Source organism: Erythrolamprus reginae, chromosome 2, assembly GCF_031021105.1.
Source record: "Erythrolamprus reginae isolate rEryReg1 chromosome 2, rEryReg1.hap1, whole genome shotgun sequence".
NCBI classification, from domain to species: Eukaryota; Metazoa; Chordata; class Lepidosauria; order Squamata; family Dipsadidae; genus Erythrolamprus; species Erythrolamprus reginae.
In genome coordinates this window covers 270,515,740-270,535,116 of record NC_091951.1, presented here as the reverse complement: position 1 = coordinate 270,535,116, position 19,377 = coordinate 270,515,740, and the positions used below count along the sequence as shown (strand labels likewise).

At 41.6% G+C, this 19,377-nt stretch overlaps 1 protein-coding gene across 2 annotated transcripts in view; it reads right to left on the bottom strand.

Annotated features, from left to right (window-relative positions):
- RFX3 (regulatory factor X3) overlaps window positions 1–19,377 on the bottom strand; it is a 220,056-nt gene that overhangs the window by 8,385 nt on the left and 192,294 nt on the right. For both annotated transcript variants that reach the window (XM_070742599.1, XM_070742598.1), the window contains exons 12-15: window positions 9,618–9,715; window positions 5,833–5,982; window positions 1,900–2,108; window positions 125–278 (exon numbers count right to left, since the gene is read on the bottom strand). In XM_070742599.1, the coding sequence (XP_070598700.1) occupies window positions 125–278; window positions 1,900–2,108; window positions 5,833–5,982; window positions 9,618–9,715 (611 nt within the window). The remainder of the gene's footprint in view (window positions 1–124; window positions 279–1,899; window positions 2,109–5,832; window positions 5,983–9,617; window positions 9,716–19,377) is intronic.

Below are 19,377 nucleotides of genomic sequence, written 5' to 3'. Positions count from 1 at the left end.
AATTATAACTGATCCACATTTACCTCCTAGAAAACACATTCATTTAATTACGTATAACTTAATGAGATAATTTCTCCTTTTTGATGTTAAATTATCTGGTAAAGGATGCCAACTGTAGACTGACCTCTCCCATGACTGCAATAGGTGTCTCTCCTGTGGCTTGAGCAACCCGATGTTCAACTAAGTAAAACATATATTCATCATATAACAGACGGATCAGATGAAAAGAACCAAAGCTAGCAGCACTGCGCAGAGTTAAATCTCGAATCACCATTGAGCTATATTAAGATGAAAATACAAATGAAACACATTATCATCCAATAAATATGCCAGAAATTTCTGACACATCCAACATAACTCTAACAATTACATTATTTAAGCCAGGACAGGACAAAAAGTAAAAAGTAAAGTTAGGTTTTTTTTGTTAGGAATGAAAAGGGTTATACTACATGTTATACAACATGCTTAAGACTGGCCAAGCTAAAGCAAGTTGTAGGCAGGGCGATCCTTTTCTTTTCCAACTCTTTCTTTTCTCTGTCTCAAGATTCAGATAACTCTCACCAGAAGTATAAACTAATTTTCCTAAATGGATTTTAAATGTGACTAATGTATACATGAATCTAGGGGAAGGCAACTATGGCAATTTTGTTACCTGTGGACTTCAAATCCCAGAATTCTTGCTTAGGTGAAGGGCCCCATGGGACCTCTTGATTGTCTATCTCTTATTATCTTGAATTTGTATTCTAGGCATTGCATTTAGACAGCACTTGAATTATTATTATATAAATGGTTCATCATATACAACATTTTCATTATTGATTGCTGGATTACATCTGTTTCTCTCCTTTCTCTTTAGAATACAAATTCGGCTTAAAAACAACATCAACTAAAAATGAAAACATAAATTATATTTGTAAACTCAAAATGTGCTTAAATGTTTTCTGTCGGTGGCAGTAGCCCCTGAAGTTAGGATATTAGAAACTGGCTGAAGCAGGCTTCTAGAGTGGTCTTCACCTACTTCCTTTCTTCTTACTTTGGACGCAATAGAAATGGGTTACTTTAAGCAAAGAACAGGATGAAAATATAGTCCCACTAAGGCTTAATTAGAAAAGAAAGAACTGGAGGGAAGAATACATACATCCAAGCACCACTGCTGCTTATTGACATATCTTTCCCCCCATCACCACCACCATCCAATACTACTGTTACTAGAGATATGGTAAATTAACAAAGATGTACAGCCTAATCTATGATCACTCATGGCTGAGAGCTATGATCCGGTTGCAGAGGTGGGTTCCTACTACTGCGCCCTCGTGCAGTAGTCCGGTATTGGCCCACTGATTGCGCAATTTGCATGCAACAGCTCTGTTGCTGACTTTGCTGGGCCACCATTTTTTTCTCCAATTTTCACAATTTTTTTTGCATATGCGCAGAAGCAAAATCGCAAGGGGGGATGCTTGCCCATGCACATTTTTGGGTGATTTTTTGCTTCTGCACATGCAAGGAAGCAAAATGGCACAACGGGATGCACATGCACGTGCGATTTTTGGTGGGTTTTTTACTTCTGGGCATGCGTAGAAGCAAAATCATGCAAGGGAATGCTCGTGTGTGAAATGTTGCAATGTGCTCACAGAGCCCTGGTATGAAGATAAGAGGAACCCACCGCTGTCCGGTTGGTATACATTCAAAAGTACATTGAATTTCTGCGATGCTTTAAAAGCAGCTATGTGTCTTTTCTCGGGACCTGCTGTGTGATTCTGACGAAATAAATATTTAAAGAAGTGGCAAACAGGTGCTACGTGCCCATTTCTACACATTTCAAAGAACCTTTGAACTCAAAGCAGTGCATTACCCTACTGGACTGAGACAAAATATAACCTCTTTAATCAGGGCACTGACCTGTAGAAAGACCACTTTAACAGAAACTGGCGTGCTGCTTTAGGAAAACTAGGTCTTCCTTCATATGGTTTCAGCGCTTGCATCATTACATTATCAAGCCAGGCAGCCCACTGCTCCAGAGTGCTCTGCTGCTGAAGAGTCATCTTGAAATCTGTTTCTAACCGTTGTACCATGTTGTCATCACACTGGCACACCCAGGAAGCCTGCTCCTGTACCAATTGAAAAACAGTTTAACAGTGGAGCTTAAAGTGCCCAGTTTAAATTTAAATTTAAATTAAATTAAATTTAAATTTAAATTTGCCTAGAAGGGAAAACAATGCGTAAAACCAAAAAAGAGGAAAGAATAAATATTCGGTGAACAAATCAAGGGATAGAGGACATCTGTATTTTCTTCCAGATAATAAAATAACACTTTTATTGCTCCCTCCTTGTGCATTGTCTGTGTGCATGTTTGTGTACTGGGAAACTCTGGATAGGTTGTATCTCCTCCACTTGAGGTGTTATGACTTGAAAAGACAGCGAAGGCTTAGAACACAGGTGGGCAACTATGGCAACTTTATGAGCTATGGATCTGAAGGCCACGGGTGTTATAGTTGCCATAGTTGCCCATCCCTGGCTTAGAACAAAGCAGTGAATAGCATTCTGAGCTTAACTACCCATCCCATAGGGATGAAAGGATGGAATTTTTTTCCCTAGAATCATTTTCTCAACAGTTCCTAGCTCTCGATCTTATTCATTTTCAGATTCAATGTTTTTTTCAACTGCTTCTTCCCACACAATGAACTCAATCTAACTTTGTTTACTTTTCATCGAGTCATTTGGCTGGCAGACCCAATCCCAAGCTCTCCTTCACAGAATGCTTTTCCAACATTCTGTTGATTTGGAAAAGATTGAAAAATGTTTCAAAAGTGGAACAGTCAAAGAAGAGAGAAATGGAACTGCTGGACATTGGAATGTTTTAGTGCAGTGATTTTCAACCTTTTTTGAGCCGCGGCACATTTTTTACATTTACGAAACCCTGGGGCACATTGAGCGGGGGTGGGGGTGGGGGGTGGGGCTAAAAAAAGTTTGGACAAAAAAAATTATCTTCCTCCCTTTCGCTCTATTTCTCTCTCCCTCTTTCTCTCCCCTTCCTTCCTCTTTCTTTCTCTCTCTTCATCCCTCTTTCTTTCTCTTCATTCCCCTCCTCTCTTTTTTGCTCTCTTTCTCTCTCCCTCCCTACCTCTCTCTATGTCTTTCTCTCTCTCTCTTGCTTTCTTTCTCTCTCTTGCTCTCTCTCTTTTGCTTTCTTTCTCTTGTTCTCTTTCTCTCTCTCTTGCTTTCTTTTCTGTCTGTCTTGTTCTCTCTCTCTCTCGCTCTTTCTCTCTCTTGCTTTCTTTCTCTCTGAGCTTCGCGGCACACCTGACCATGTCTCGCGGCACACTGGTTGAAAAACACTGTTTTAGTGAATGGGTTGCATTTTTAAAAAATGATTTCAAGTAGGCTGCTAAACGTATTTCTTTCTGAAGCTTTGGCAGTCAACAGGTGGAAAGCAGAGTAGTTAGGGGCACTGTTCACTCTAAGGTGTGCGGCCGCATGGCCGTGCGCCCCAAAATATCCCCCCATGCACCCTTTTCCAAGGCTGTGCAAGGAGCCGGGCGTTGGAGTTGGGTGGGGGAAGTGCCGCGCATGCTCCCCATCCCCCTGCCAACCCACGGGGGGGCGGGGAGGCGCCAGCAGTAGACATGGGTGGAAGGAAAGGGAGCCGCGGCCGCCTCCCCACGGTGCCTCCGGCCCCTGGCCTCTTGCAGCTGCCCCCTGCCCGCCGGATCCACCCACTCTCCGCCTTTCTCCTCCACCTCCTCCCGCCTTGGGGCGCAACTTCTCCTGCGGCAGTGGCTGCAGCGGCGGTAGCGGCTGTGGCTTCTCCTCCTCCTCATCCGCGCTCCCAGCCAGGGGGCTGCGAGAGGGTTTTCTCCATGCGCTTCAGGAATGCCCGCCCCGCCCCTCTCACAGCCCCTTTGCTCGGAGTGTTTTCATCTCAGGCTGTCAGCAAAGGGGCTGCAGTAGAAGCAGGGCAGGCGTTCCCGAAGCGCTCGGAGAAAGCGCTGTCGCAGCCCCCTCGCTGACAGAGAGAGCTAGAGAGCAACAGAGAGAGCGAGATAGAAAGAAAGAGAGAGGGAGAGAGAAAGTGAGAAAAAGAGAGAGAGAGAAAGAGGGGTGAGAGAAAAAGAGAGAGCAAGAGAGAGAGAACAAGAGAGAGAAAGAAAGCAAGAGAGATAGAAAGAAAACAAGAGAGAGAAAGAGAGAGAAAGAAAGCAAGAGAGAGAGAAAGTGAGAAAGCAATAGAGAGAGAGAAAGAAAACAAGGGAGAGAAAGAGAGAGAGAGCAACAGATAGCGAGAGAGAAAGAGAGGGAGAGAGAAAGTGAGAAAAAGACAGAGAGAGCAAGAGGGGGAGAGAGAAAGAGAGAGAAATGACTCTTGATTTAAAGCATATTTATACATGGTATGCTTGTGTGTGTGTCTGTTAGTATATGGGGTTTTTTTTAAAAGCTTTAAATATTTTAACTGATTGGATTATTTATGATTTGTACTACTTGCTGTGAGCCGCCCCGAGTCTTCGGAGAGGGGGCAGCATACAAATCCAAATAATAAATAAATAAATAAATATGGTAAAAAGCACCCAAATAATAACAGAAAACCCCCCCAGCCCTCACCTGTTATTGGAAATGGTTCAAGAGTTCTCTCTCTCTCACACACACACACACACACACAAGGGGGGAGGAGACAGGGATGGAAAAAGAGGAGAAGTGAAAGGGGGAAGGAATGAGAGAAAAGGGGAAGGAGAAATGAGAAACAAATGAGACAGAAGGGGGAGAGACAGGAGAGGGACCCAGAAATGAGAACAGTGGTAGAGGAGGGATGATTGATTATTAAATATGGATTGATTATGGAATATTGGTAAAATATGTATTTAGGTGTTTAATATTAGGATGTATTAATTTAAAAAATTGGATTAGAATTTTAGAACTACAGTATATAGAATTGCATAGGTAAAATTAATGGAAGATACATATGATAAATAAAGGGTTTATGATATGTACTGTATGGTTTTATGAGTTTGCATTATGAATTTAAAATATACTTGGAAATGTAGAAGATTGATGAAAGTTAATAATAGTAAATGCTAAGTGCCTGAAAATTAATTGAGCTTGGAAATGTTGAATGAAATTATAGGAAAGTATAATTTATGGAAATATATTAATTGATGCATTGGTGTTCAGATAGATTTTCATAGTATTACTAGATTACTATAATACTATGATAAATATTTAAGAAATGAAGATTTTAAAGCATGGATTTATTAATAGTTGTCGTTTTGGTTTTGCTGGTTGTTTTAGTTTTAATAGTAATAGATTTTGGTTTTGTTTTATTATTAATTTCTTTTAATAAAGAAGGGAATTTTATTTATTTATTTATTCATACATACATACATACATACATACATACATACATACATACATACATACTTCTATGCCGCCCAGTCCCAAAGGGACTGCCGCTCAGACACTATACTTTTCCGCCCACACCGAAAAAAAATTAGAGGGAACATTGTTTGGGGGGAGATAATGAACTACAGAAATCTCTCATGAATATTTTCTTGCAGAAACAAAATATTATTTTGGCAGGTTAGACTGAACATTTCCTGGCATCCCTGAAGTTCAAATGCAAGGGCTTTAAAAAAATTTATGTTAGGTTTTTTACCCCACTTTTATTATTGTTTACAAATAACTCAAGGCAGCAAACATAGCTCCTCCCTGTCCCTATTTTCTCAACAACAACAACAACCCTGCCTAAGGTGGGACTAGAACTCCCAGTCTCTCGCTTTCTAGTCTGAGGCCTTAATGACAGAATCAAAGAATTCTAAACAAAGCTTCCATGTCATCTCATACCTGGACATTGGCAAAATCAACACGGTTGAGGTCATTGAGCATCTGGTTAATCTGAGAAGTGTTTTGCAAGACAGCTCGGGCTGCCTGAGCCAGATGATTAAGAGATGTGTATCTTCGCAGAGTCTGAGCAAAGGCACTTACAGCGGCAACCTGTGAAAAATGAAGAAAAAGGCCTGAAGACTCCTGTTCTCTTATAAAGTTGGTGCTGGTTAGCAACCTTTACAAATAAATGATGTTTATTGAGAGATACACTTTATGCCCAAACATGCCAATACAGTGTTCCCTCGATTTTCGCGGGGGATGTGTTCCAAGACTGCCGCGAAAGTTGAATTTCCGCAAAGTAGAGATGCGGAAGTAAATACACCATTTTTGGCTATGGACAGTACCACAAGCCTTCCCTTAACACTTTAAACCCCTAAATTACCACTTCCCATTCCCTTAACAACCATTTACTCACCATTATTACTGGTACTCACCATTGAATAAGACACTTAGCGATCCTGATATTTATAAACATAATTATTTATTAACAATAATTATTTTTGTTATTTATTTGCCTATACTCTGACAGATTTTGAATTTAAATTGATTGTACCCCCCCCAAAAAAGGAAGACACACAAATGTGCATGCAGACACACAGAATAGCAATAGCTATAGCACTTAGACTTATCCTCTGTACCAATTCACAGTGCTTTACAGCTTTCTCTAAGTGATTTAGAGTCAGCATATTGCCCCCAACAATATGTTGACTCTAAACCTCATTTTACCCGCCTCAGAAGGATGGAAGGTTGAGTCAACCTTGTGCCTTGTGAGATCCGAATTGCCAAACTACTGGCAGTCAGTGATCAGTAGCCTTCGGTACTGCATTCTAACCACAACACTACCACAGCTCTTAATTCAGACGAAAGTTTGGCGCTGACATATGACAGGAAAAACCGTGGTATAGAAAAAAACCAGTGAAGTATTCTTTTAATTAATATTTTTTGAAAAACCGTGGTATAGGCTATTCGCGATGTTCGAACCCGCGAAAATTGAGGGAACACTGTATTGTCTTATAAAGATATCTGAGTTTGGACATTGAGGGCCGCATATTATAAAACTGTTTGTCATTCATGCTAAGCATGGGTAACATCGCAGGTTGAGACCACTGATTTTGGAGCACATTGAGAAACAGGCTCGGATCTGGAATGAAGTCTTGTTCTGATACTGAAAGAGGTCTCATTCTGGCTCTTGAGAAGGAGGCACTGCTCTCCTGTAGAGTGCTCATCCCCCAATTGGGCCCTGGCTTTAGCCTTATGAAGCAGAGCCTTAAACAACCCCACAGGGAACAGGGTAGAGAATGCGGGAGTGTCTGAGGTGAAATACTCATCCTCAGACAAGTCCATGTCTCCTATGGCACCTTCCTCTAAATTAGACTCCTCCCTTGCAATGGAGCAGTTAGCTGACTAGCTCTCAGCATTACGGGCTGAACCGTCTGCTGCTGAGGCAGGTGTAATGCCACAGGGAGTGGCTGTGGTACTGAGGTACCCCCGGAAATTGCCTCAGAAATGTAATTTTTAATGTTCTCAGGGAGATCTGGCTCCTGTCCTTCCATTTGGCATATGCCAGTGGCTGTAGGTGTAAAGGTAGCCACAGGAGGCATTTGGGCTCTACATAGGTTTGGTTGCCATCTATATGTAGCTAACAGCCAAAAGGATTTTCCTCTATTTCTGTAATAACAGGCAAAGCAGGAGAGGGAGACAGCTCATGAGTGACATCTGGAAGTCAAGATTGTAGAGCCAAGCGTTCTTGGATGGCTGGTTCAGACAGAGAGATAGGCAATGACAGCTTAGTTCAGTGATGGCAAAACGTGTTTTCTTCGGTTGCCGAAAGAGCATGGGTGTGTGCTTTTGCACATGTGTTGAGTACCCAAACCCATAATTCAATGCTTGGGGAGGGTGAAAACAGCTCCCCCCCCCCGGAGGCTCTCTGGAGGCCAGAAACGGCCTGTTTCCCAACTTCTGGTGGGCCCAGTAGGCTCATGTTTTGCCCTCCCCAAGCTCCAAAGGCTTTCTTGGAACTGGGGGAGGGTAAAAATGACCTCCTTCACACACACACACATGGAGGTTCTCTGGAAGCCAAAAACACCCTCCCAGAACCTCTGTGCGAGCCACAAATTAGCTGGCCAGCACACAAATGCATGTTGGAGCTGAGCTAGGGCAATGGCTCGCGTGCCAACAGTTATGGCTCCATGTGCCACCTGTAGCACCCGTGCCATAGGTTCACCATCACTGGCTTACCTGATTGCTTCCTGTACTCTTTAGCAATGTATTTTTCTAAGGGTTTTTGCCTTTTCTCCTGATTTTTTAACTCAGCCTTAGAGGGATGGGTTTCCTTGGGCTTGGAGAACTTTGAGCCCCTCTTACCGCCCATCTCTGACCCAGTTTTGGTCTTTTTTGATAAAGAGGAGGAGGCACTCTCCTGTGACCTGGCAGGCTAATCAGCCATTTTGACAGCCTCAATTAACAAGCAACCAGGCAGGGTCAGATTAAGTTCTGGGGTATGTTTAGCAGGACAAGGCAGGGACCCAATAATTCCGAGGCTTTACAGTTAAAGGAGGTGTTTGCTATGCTGGGAATCTCAGGGATTAGCCAGGCCACTCTCCAATATCTCCTTAGAAAACCACTAATTATGGGTGGCTAGCTGGGGCAGACCCAGTGCAGCCAGCTCCAACATAATTCTGTGCAATCCTGCTACTTATGGGCGGCTAGCTGGGGTGTATCCAGGACAGCCGGCTTCGATAACATGGGCAGGCAGGCTCCTTTGTAATCTGATTTAAATGCCCAAAGTTTCACTCCCACATGAACAGATCAGTAGCGCTTTAAAAAGCACACAACACTGGAAAGGTACCCAGATACCCTCAGACAATGCAATAAGTATAGGTATTACTATATTTTTAATGTTTAATATGCTAGTTCACAAATATTTTACATATATCACACTACATTTAGTGGAAAATTTGTATTATTACATTATTTCTTTCTCACGAGCCATCTTGGGGAGGCCTCACATGGACACAGATGGGTAACCAGTGATTTAGACATGAGTAGAGGAAGAACAGTATAGACTGGCAATATAAATTGCTGCCAACCCGCCTTCCATTGAGGAACTATATACTGCACAAGTCAAAAAGAGGGCGGGGAAAATATTTACTGACCCCTCACATCCTGGACACAAACTGTTTCAACTCCTACCCTCAAAACGTCGCTACAGAGCACCGCACATCAAGACAACTAGACACAAGAACAGTTTTTTTTCCAAACGCCATTACTCTACTAAACAAATAATTCCCTCAACACTGTCAGACTTTCTACACTTCTATTTCTGCACTTCTATTCTACTAGTTTTTCTCATCATTCCTATCACCCATTTCCTCCCATGTTGACTATATGACTGTAACTTGTTGCTTATATCCTAAGATTTTTATTAATATTGCTTCTTCATTGCTTATTTGACCCCTATAACAATCATTATGTGTTGTACCACGATTCTTGACAAATGTATATTTTATTTTATGTACGCTGAGAGCATATGCACCAAGACAAATTCCTTGTGTGTCCAATCACACATGGCCAATAAAATTCTATTCTATTCTATTCTATTCTATTCTAAAATCAAAAGCAGATTCTAGGCGGGTTTTTTTAAAGGGTTCTTTTGTAATGTATTTTTAATAAATAATATAGAGGAGGTAATGTAATACCTTTTTTGTTGCAAATGAGTTTGAAAGCAAGAGTAATTAGCTTACCTTGGTTTGAATCATTCTCTGGGGAATATTGTTCATGGCATTGGAAAGCCAACCTTCAAGGCTTTTTGCAAAATTGCGAATGGCTTGGGTCAAGGCACCTATACATGAAAAGTAAGCACACAATAAATGATAAAGAAAAAGTCAAGGCATGAATGTATTGACACATCAATGTCCTTGAATATTACAACTAAATCATAAAGGGAGAGAGCAAATGCTAATGCACGTTACTAATCAACACAGAAAAAAAACCACCACATAATTATAAGTAGCACTATTCTAGCACAGCATTAAGGTAACTTGAAATGGCTGAGTAAATACAAACATACTTTTCAAGTAGACAGCTATTTGAAGTTACAACTGCCAAAACATCTTAGGGAGATATTTATGTGAGCGAGATTCGAACAACTTGACCTAATGGACAGATATGGGAGATTTCATTCTATACCCTAGAATAAGCGTCTCTACATTTGCAGAGCGGCAGAGGTAGAAGACCTGGCTCACATCCTATTTGATGTGACGGAGTGAGAAACAGGTATTTTGGTCTACATGCCAAACGAATGACACATTGGGATTCCCATATCAAAACAACTTACTTCATGTGTAGCCAGAACCTGAAAATAACATGTAACAAAACACAGTGCTTAAACAAAAAGTTTTGGTTGAGATCTGCATTCATGGGACTGATTGGGGTAGATTGCAGGGGTGACACCAAAATATAATTTTATCATATTTTATCTATATCTTAAATTATTGTATTTTATTCCAATTTCATTTTAGATTGTATTTTATTCCAAATTCATTTTAAATTGCTTTTATCAAGTTTTAGTAATAATTTAGTAATTGCACTTTTATATGGCCCAAGGGCTAACCAATAAAGATTCATGTTAGGTCATAGTACAACATCCTGTACCTATAGAACAGCAAATCTTAAAGGCTGCAGTGACTGCTCTTATTAAAATGCTAATCGTGTCTCTATGCTGTGCAACTTTGGACTATAATCAGAAATTCTTAGTATAAAGGAGCATTTTGTCATATTGGACCCAATATCATCCTCAAAATGTGGGATAAAATATAGACCCCAGATCAGGATCAGTGACAATCTTATTCTAGCCTATTTATTATTTCAGGAATGGATTTGATCCTGCTGTGAAGTTAAAGTAATAAATTGTTCACTCTTAACTGTTTTTATGGTAGGAAAAGAATGCTAATATTTGGATGTACTGCATATTATGCATCATAATATTTTATTCTGTACTGCATATTATGCATCATAATTTGATCAACAGCGGAAAAATAATTTGTTGGGTAAACATTAGTTTTCACAATGCAGTGTCTTACAATGTATTATTTGGTTTTAAAAAGTAAGCATGAAAAGGCCTGCTAAGCAGTCACTGAATGTTTAACTAGTCTTGAAAAATATATAGAGATTTTCATCCTATAACCCAATTGAAGAAATTGTTTTAGTACATTGTAACATTTTATGACTAATGTGATCTTTCAGTATTTCTCTTTAAACAGGAAATCTTTATCCCTCATCTATTTGAAATTTACACATTTATAGACACCCTGAGATTTCCAGAAGTATATGATATACTACAGTGTTTATTTTTTGTAAAACAGCATTAGTTTTTTGTTCCCCAAATCAGAGTCAATTGAGACTTGTCTATTTAATAGCCACAACATACTGGCTGTTAGGAGGAAAAAAAGGAAAGGAAAACCGAGGAATAGAGTATTCTGTGGGAAGACATGGCAGGCTAATCAGAATTGCAGCAGATACAGCTTGCTTTGGTCCTTTCCAGTATACGGAAATGAATTTATATGATTTCTGTAGTCAAATGAATTACGTTATTTACATAGTCAAAAACAGAGTTAGACATACAAACACAGACAAAATTACAGCCATGTTTTGGAGAAGACAAGTCTTCCAAAACTATTAAAAAATGAATGTGAAAAATCCCAGGACTGGGGCAGAAGGGGACACTCTGATGGCTCAGTGGAGAAAACATGGACGGCTGCCTAAACGTCTGAGCAGAAATAGTGCAAGTCCTTCTGATATAATTCAGAAATCAGGAGGAAGCCAATGATACTTTTTCCAAGTAACAACTTTTACTGAAAAGCATAAACATTTGTGAGCTTCATCTTATCCTTTATTGTTGTTGTTATTGTTGTAGTTGTTGAAAAAGCTGCTATCAGACCCCTCCTGATTTTTTTTCTCCCTAACATAAATGGCCAAGGCTATCCTTTTTCCATTGTAGCTGGGACGCCAATCTCCCTTTCCTTGCTGCAGAAAGCTGGAGGACTCCCAAGATGGCTTTCACAAGTGCCAGAGAAATCTGGCCACGCAAAGTGGCTCAAACAACAAATGAACTGGCTACTTTCAAGACTCTATTACAGAAAGTGTGCCAGCCACATTCCCTATATGCACCACAGAAAATTACCTCAGTAATGTCATTGCTACATTAGCTTGGTGCCTATACAAGATACAAATAAAACTTAAAATTATAAATTAAAAAGAGTAAATATTTATTTACTTACTTACTTACTTACTTACTTACTTACTTACTTACTTAATTAGATTTGTATGCCGCCCCTCTCCGCAGACTCGGGGCGGCTCACAACAATAACAAGAACAATGTAAGTACAAATCTAATAATTTAAAAAACACTAAAAAACCCATTATTAAAAGCAAACCTACGCACAAACATACCATGTATAAACTGTATAGGCCCGGGGGAGATGTGTCTGTTCCCCGATGCCTGACGGCAGAGATGGGTCTTAAGAACTTTACAAAAGGCAAGGAGGGGGGGGGCAGTTTTAATCTCCAGGGGGGAGCTGGTTCCAGAGGGTCGGGGCCGCCACAGAGAAGGCTCTTCTCCTGGGTCCCGCCAAACGACATTGTTTAGTCGACGGGACCCGGAGAAGGCCAACTCTGTGGGACCTAACCGGTCGCTGGGATTCGTGTGGCAGAAGGCGGTCCCGGAGTATTGTTTAGACCAGTGATGGGCAACCTTTTGAGCTTGGTGTGTCAAAATTCGCCAAAAAACCGAGCATAACTCAGGTGGTGTGTCACCTTGAGAAAAAAACACTCTCACTCTCTCTTACTCTCTTCCTTCCTCTCTCATCTCTCACTCTTTCTTTCTTTCTTGCTCTCTCTCTCTCCCTCTCTCTCTTCCTTTCTTTCCTTCTCACTTCCTTCCACTTTTTTCTCTTTCTCTCTTCCTTCCTTCCCCTCTTCCCCTCCCTCTCCCTCTCTCCTACTCTTCTCCTACTCTTCCACTCCTGCTTTTCTTTCTCCTCCTCCTTCTCTTCCTCCTCCTCTCCTTTTCCTCCTCTTCCTCCTCCTCTCATTTTTCCTCTTCCTCTTCTCCTTTTCTTTCTCCTCCTCCTTCTCTTCCTCCTCCTCTCCTTTTGCTCCTCCTCTTCCTCTCCTTTTCCTCCTCCTCTTCCTCTCCTGCTTTTCTTTCTCCTCCTCCTCTTCCTCCTCCTCTCCTTTTCCTCCTCTTCCTCCTCTCCTTTTTCTCCTCCTCTTCCTCTCCTTTTCCTCCTCTTCCTCCTCCTCTCCTTTTTCTCCTCCTCTTCATCTCCTCCATTTCCTTCTGGTTCTCCTTCTCCTGCTCTTCCTTCTCCTTCTCCTCTTCCGCTTTCTCCTCCTCTCCTTTTCCTCCTCCTCTTCCTCTCCTTTTCCTCCTCTTCCTCCTCTCCTTTTTCTCCTCCTCTTCCTCTCCTTTTCCTCCTCTTCCTCCTCCTCTCCTTTTTCTCCTCCTCTTCATCTCCTCCATTTCCTTCTGGTTCTCCTTCTCCTGCTCTTCCTTCTCCTTCTCCTCTTCCGCTTTCTCCTCCTCTCCTTTTCCTCCTCCTCTTCCTCTCCTTTTCCTCCTCTTCCTCCTCTCATTTTTTCCTCTTCCTCTTCTCCTTTATCTCTTCCTTCCTTCCCCTCTTCCTCCCTTTCTCTCTCCCTCTCGTTCACTTTTCTCTCCCTTCCCTCCTTCTTTCCTCTCCTCTTTCCCTCCCTCTTTTTCCCTTCTTTCTCTCCACGTCTCCGGCGGGCAGACGGCTTTGCTAACCGGCACAAGGCTCAAGCCAGCTGCCCGGGAAAGCCCTGTGCCAGCCAGGAAAGCCGGCTTTACGGGAAAGCAGCGCGCTTTTCAAATGTGCAACTCTTTCCTGGGCGGGGGGGGGGCGCCCGAACAGAGGCGGCGGGGGGGGGGGGGGGGTTCAAGGGACCAAAAGCCGGTCCTTTTCGCGGCTGCGTTGTTGCAGCATCTGAGGCCGCCGCTGCCTCCGCCTCCAGGCGAAGGGATCTCCTCGGTGGGCGGCCTCGGAGGCTGCAACAACGCAGCCCCGAAAAGGACCGGCTGTTGGTCCCTTAAACCTGCCGCTGTCGCCCACTGCGGAGATCCCTTCGCCTGGAGGCGGAGGCCTCAGACGCTGCAACAACGCAGCCCCAAAAAGGACCGGCTGTTGGTCCCTTGAACCCGCCGCCGCCACCTCTGTTTGGGCGAAGGGATCTCCGCAGTGGGCGGCAGCAGCTTGAAGAGACCAACAGCCGATCCTCATTGAGCTGAGTTTCCTTTGGCTTCCTTCGAGGCAGCAGGTGAGCTTTGCAGTTTTACCTCGAAGGAAGCCAAAGGAAGCTCAGCTCGGGGGCGGGCCTGAAGCAGCCGCCGCCTACTCCGCCCCACGTTTCAGCCGCGCGAAGAAGCAAAAAAGCGGCACTGGAGGGACCAAGACGGTCTGCAGCTGAGCATCTGGAGGAAGAGGAGGAGGAAAGCCAGGGGGCGGGGAAGAAAGCGGGCCTGCAATTGGCCAATTTCTTGCCTTCAGGGAGAGGAACTGCTGCTGCTCTGCCATAGGGTGCTTTCCTCCCCGCCCCCTGGCTTTCTTCCTTGCCACCGCCAGACGCTCAGCAGCAGAGTGGAGGGGAGATTCGGGAGCAGCCGCGTGTCACCAAAAATGGCTACGCGTGTCAGTGCTGACACGCGTGTCATAGGTTCGCCATCACTGGTTTAGACTATAGTTATTTCCCACAGAAACCATTCTTTAGAATAGTATGAATATTTCATAGGCTAAAAGCCTATTAATTTCCAGAGATGTATCTGACATTTGATTTTAAACTGTAATAAATTGCAACATAGATGTTATATATTTTCCTTTAAATCAAACTAGCTAAATGGATGGTTAGATTACACTAGAGATTTAGAGATTATCAGAATAAAACTACTTACCCTAGAATATAATATTAGAATGAAATAGCAGCTGTACCATAATACTTTTATAAGGATTAACTAACAAGTTACAAAACAGCGGCTCATTATTTAAGAGTACCAAAAATAATAAAAGGCTTTATATAAGCACATTACTAAAAATGTTCCAACTTTAAAATTAAACAGCAGAGTGGTAGAAAGATGATCAGGTAAGATAAAAACCCGTAAAATACTATTTTAAAAATACAAAAAATACTTTAATAATTAACCATTCCAGAGGAGTCCCATTTCAAATCAATCCAAATAATTTTATTTCAATCCCCAAAATATTTTTTGATTTGTATGGCATCTTTAGATGAATAGAATATATTGGAACATAATGGAGCAGAGCAGAACAAAATAGAATACTGTACTTTGTTTAGCAAAGTGTGATTAGAAACACAAGGAAATTGTCTCTGGTGCAAAAGCTCTCAGCATACATACAAACAACACAGTAATAACAACAACAACAAGGGGGGTAAAAATTAAGATGATAGATGAGAAAGATAAGAAGAGATAGATTGTGAGACAGACAGACAGAGATAATATAGGTAGTCCTTAACTTGCAATCATGATTGAGCACCAAATTTATGTTACAAAAGAAACATTTGTTCAGTGAATCACTGCAGTGGTTAAGGTTAGTAAGATGGTTGTTAAGTGAATCAGGCTTCTCTACTGATTGCTTGTCAGAAGCGCTTCAAAGATAATCACTTGACTCCGGGACACCGCAACCATGATAAATCATCATAAATATGAGTCAGTCACCAAATGTTTGAATTTTGATCACATGACCACGGGAATGCTGCAACGTAAGTGGGGGGAAAGGTCATAGGTCACCTTTTTTCGGTGGTGTGGTAACTTTGAACAGTCACTAAATGAACTGTTGTAAATCAAGGACTACCTGCAATCCACTCAAAAACAGGGAAGTCCTTGTTAGCTGTGGATAGCTCATTTTAGACAAAGTTCAGTAGACAGGACAAAGCCAACAGGATAGAATTTTTGGATGGTGGTGGTAATGGTGTAGCCCAGGAGTAGGCAAAGTTGACTCTTCTATGACATGTGGACTTCAACTCCCAGAATTCCTGAGCTAGCATGATTGGCTCAGGAATTCTGGGAGTTGAAGTCCACAAGTCATAGAAGAGCCAACTTTGCCTACCCCTGGTGTAGCCCATTCTCTCCTTCCTCCCTTGTACAAATACTGAATAAGAGGATAAACCATATGAAAAGAAACAAGATGGAACAACTGTTTGTGCAGAAATCTTCAGGTTCTAGAATCCTTCCAACTTTAGCTCTGGGTGGGACTGCACTGATCCTGAAAGAATAGTTTGCAGTCTGGACTATTTTAGACTTGCAGGTCCTATTAGTACTGCAGATGGAAAATATAGCCAAGATGATGTTTGCCCAGCTGAATCTGAGGGCCAGCTGTGGCCCTTTTTGCATCAGGAGTTACTGGCAACAATAATCCATGTCCTTGTCACCTTGTGTTTGGAGTGTGTACTTCTCTTTATGGTACTGTCCTTGAAAGGAAATCTGGTAGCTTCAATTGGTCCAGAATGCCACTGCCTGTCCAGTACAGCAGCATAATGTCATGTCTACAATACTTTACACCAGCTTCCAATATCCTTCCAGATCTAGATCAAGGTCCTGGTTATAACCTATGTAGTCCTTTGTGATTCGGATCCTTATTAGCTCTGAGATTATTTGACTCAAGTAGTAAATTTATATTCAGTCTATTTAAGCCAAGATTCTCTTCCTGTGACAAATCAAAATAGAGGATGCCAGGGAATAGGTCTTCTGGGTTGTAACTTCCGCTCTGTGGAACAGCTTTGTTAATGTATGAGCAGAGTAATCCTTGTTTACCAAGGTTGTGGACACAGAGAAATGTTTAGATTGAGATTAGTTGCGAATAAGTACTCAGCCACACGCAGATATACTAACTTGAATTAAAGTTTACTTTGAGAAATAGCATGTTCAGATAAACAGTTTAAAGTCATACCCATAATAAATTGAATAATAATCCAAATATTACCAAGTACATAGTCTTTCTTATACGTTGTCTTTGTCATAATCAAAGATATCAAGTCTAAACACATTTTAGCTATAATACATGACTACAATACAGAGCATGAAGAGAATTGCAAAGCAAACCTAACAGTGAGTAGCTATTAACAATGAGTAGCCAGACAAAGAGAAACAGAGAAGGTGGCTCATAGAAATAAGCTATAAACTCTAGCTCCCTCTTGTGGTACTCAGCAACACCTGCAGCCAATATATTGCCAACCTAACAGTTATGGACAAGCTTTCCCTCCCCTTCCTGCCACTTCTCCAGATAACAGTTCTTCTGGATAATGACTACAGGTTAGTGGAAGCAGCTAAATTATGAGATATAGTCGGAAACCACGTGTGAGTTTTAATTTTTTCTGGTCACTGAATATTATATATAAATTGCCCCTGATCAGAAGAGGTAGCAACATACAAATTAATGTCATACATAAAAAAATAAAATAACGAGTTACACTGGAGTGCAACATTGTGAAATGATGAGTGATTTACTATAGCACAGTTGGACTGACGCTAGCCAGATATAGCATTTGCAATTGTAATTTCATTAGCAATAAATGAGAGAACAGAATTCTGTTCTTGCATTAACAAAGATGACTTTTCCCCCACAATATTGCTTTCTACTGTCTTTTGTTTTTCTAATAGTTTCCACCAGAACTGCCATCACACCCCAGATTTTCAAAAACTAGTATTACACTGGCTACCTCCTACAGAATATATTGTTTAAAATTTGTGGTTTCTCCGTGTTCATTTTGATACTCTATAATTTTCCTATCTTTTATTGTCTAGCACCCTATCAACTCCTATAGAGGTTTCTGGTGTATTTAAAAGCAGTCACCATCACCAGCAACTTTGTTCCTAGCAAGGCATTTCTAAAATAAGAGCCTACTAACATTGACAAATATTTTGTCTAGAACAGGAATAGAGATATTTTTAAGCCACAAATTCATATGCCCTCAAAAAATATGGCCAATGTTTAGAAGTTATAGGAATTGTAGTCTAAATTGTTTTAAAGGCAGCAGAAATGTATGATCAACTTGCCAATTTGAGGTAGCCCTAAGTACAATTATTCTATTTCCCTTGCAGTGCTCTTGCTATAATATCGAAAGATCACAACACTGGGGCACAATGTAGACTAGACTACTTGTGGTGCGCCCTGAGCAGCAGACCCCCCCAACGCCAAAAGTACCCAAACGCGCGCAAACCTCACCGGTGCAAAAAAAACAAAAACAAAAAAGTGGCACTGGAGGGACCAATACGGTCTGCAGCTGAGCGTCTGGAGGAGGAGGAGGCGGAAAGCCAGGGGGCGGGGAGGAAAGCAATTGGCCAATTTCTTTCTCGCCTTTAGGGAGAGGAACTGTTGCTGCTCTGCCATAGGGTGCTTTCCTCCCCACCCCCTGGCTTTCCTCTTCCTTGCCGCCGCCAGACGCTCAGCAGCAGAGTGGAGGGGAGATTCGGGAACTTAGTATATAGATGGTAAAATCTCGTACGCTGCCGCGGGCCGGGTAAATGGCCTCAGCGGGCCGTAGTTTGGGGACCGCTGGTCTACACATTCTAGCTGCAGGATCTTCCAACAAGAAGCAGCAGCAGGAGTACCGAAAATAAAAACAATGGTTAATGCTGTATCCTGTTATGCTATATGAAATAATGAAAAACCAGAACACTGTTTTTTAGACTGTACAAATCCTTCACAAAAGAGCCTTCAGAAAACAAGGAGTGTTTATGAAACATCAATTTTTTACTGACTAACACATCCCACCTCTGCCACATCTTTTTCTGAGTGTAAGTGCAATTGAAGTGTGCTGGGCGGTTTCTGCATGGATGGTAGATGGCTGTACTTCTGAAAAAATAACTAGGGTCTGGATATAGACATTATTGTTCCAATGATTCAAAAATGGATGTTTTGTATGTCTTCCCCAGTCCTTTTAAAGGATGTGCACAATACAGCTTTAATTCTTAGCACTCAAATATTCTTCAGTTTTATTTGAGAAAGCTTGCAAGAGGAATAGAACAAAACCAATATAAAAATGGACTTAATAATAAGGCTTAAAGCTGTTAAAATGACTTGAATGTGCAATTTCAACTTTATAAGTGCACTTTACGATAGGGAAAGCATGAAAATCAACACTCTCTCTACCCTCGCAGATTCCTAGATGCCACATTCATTCATTTAAAGAAAGCATAAATTCAACTAAATAGCTTTTGATTCAAAAATTCTAAGTAAATCCTCCCCTGCTGGGGGGGGGGGGGGAGAGGCTTCCAATCCTCCTACACTTTCCTGGCAAATCACATGTCACTAATCTTAGTTATCCCAAGAACTTATCAATTTTTTCCTTCTGTCTCCCATCAATTATAAAGATGAAGATTTAAAATACGGTAATATATCCAACATGTTCCAATGCACTGTACCATAGTTTATTGTCTACTAATACACTTGTTGATATTACTGCTATTTT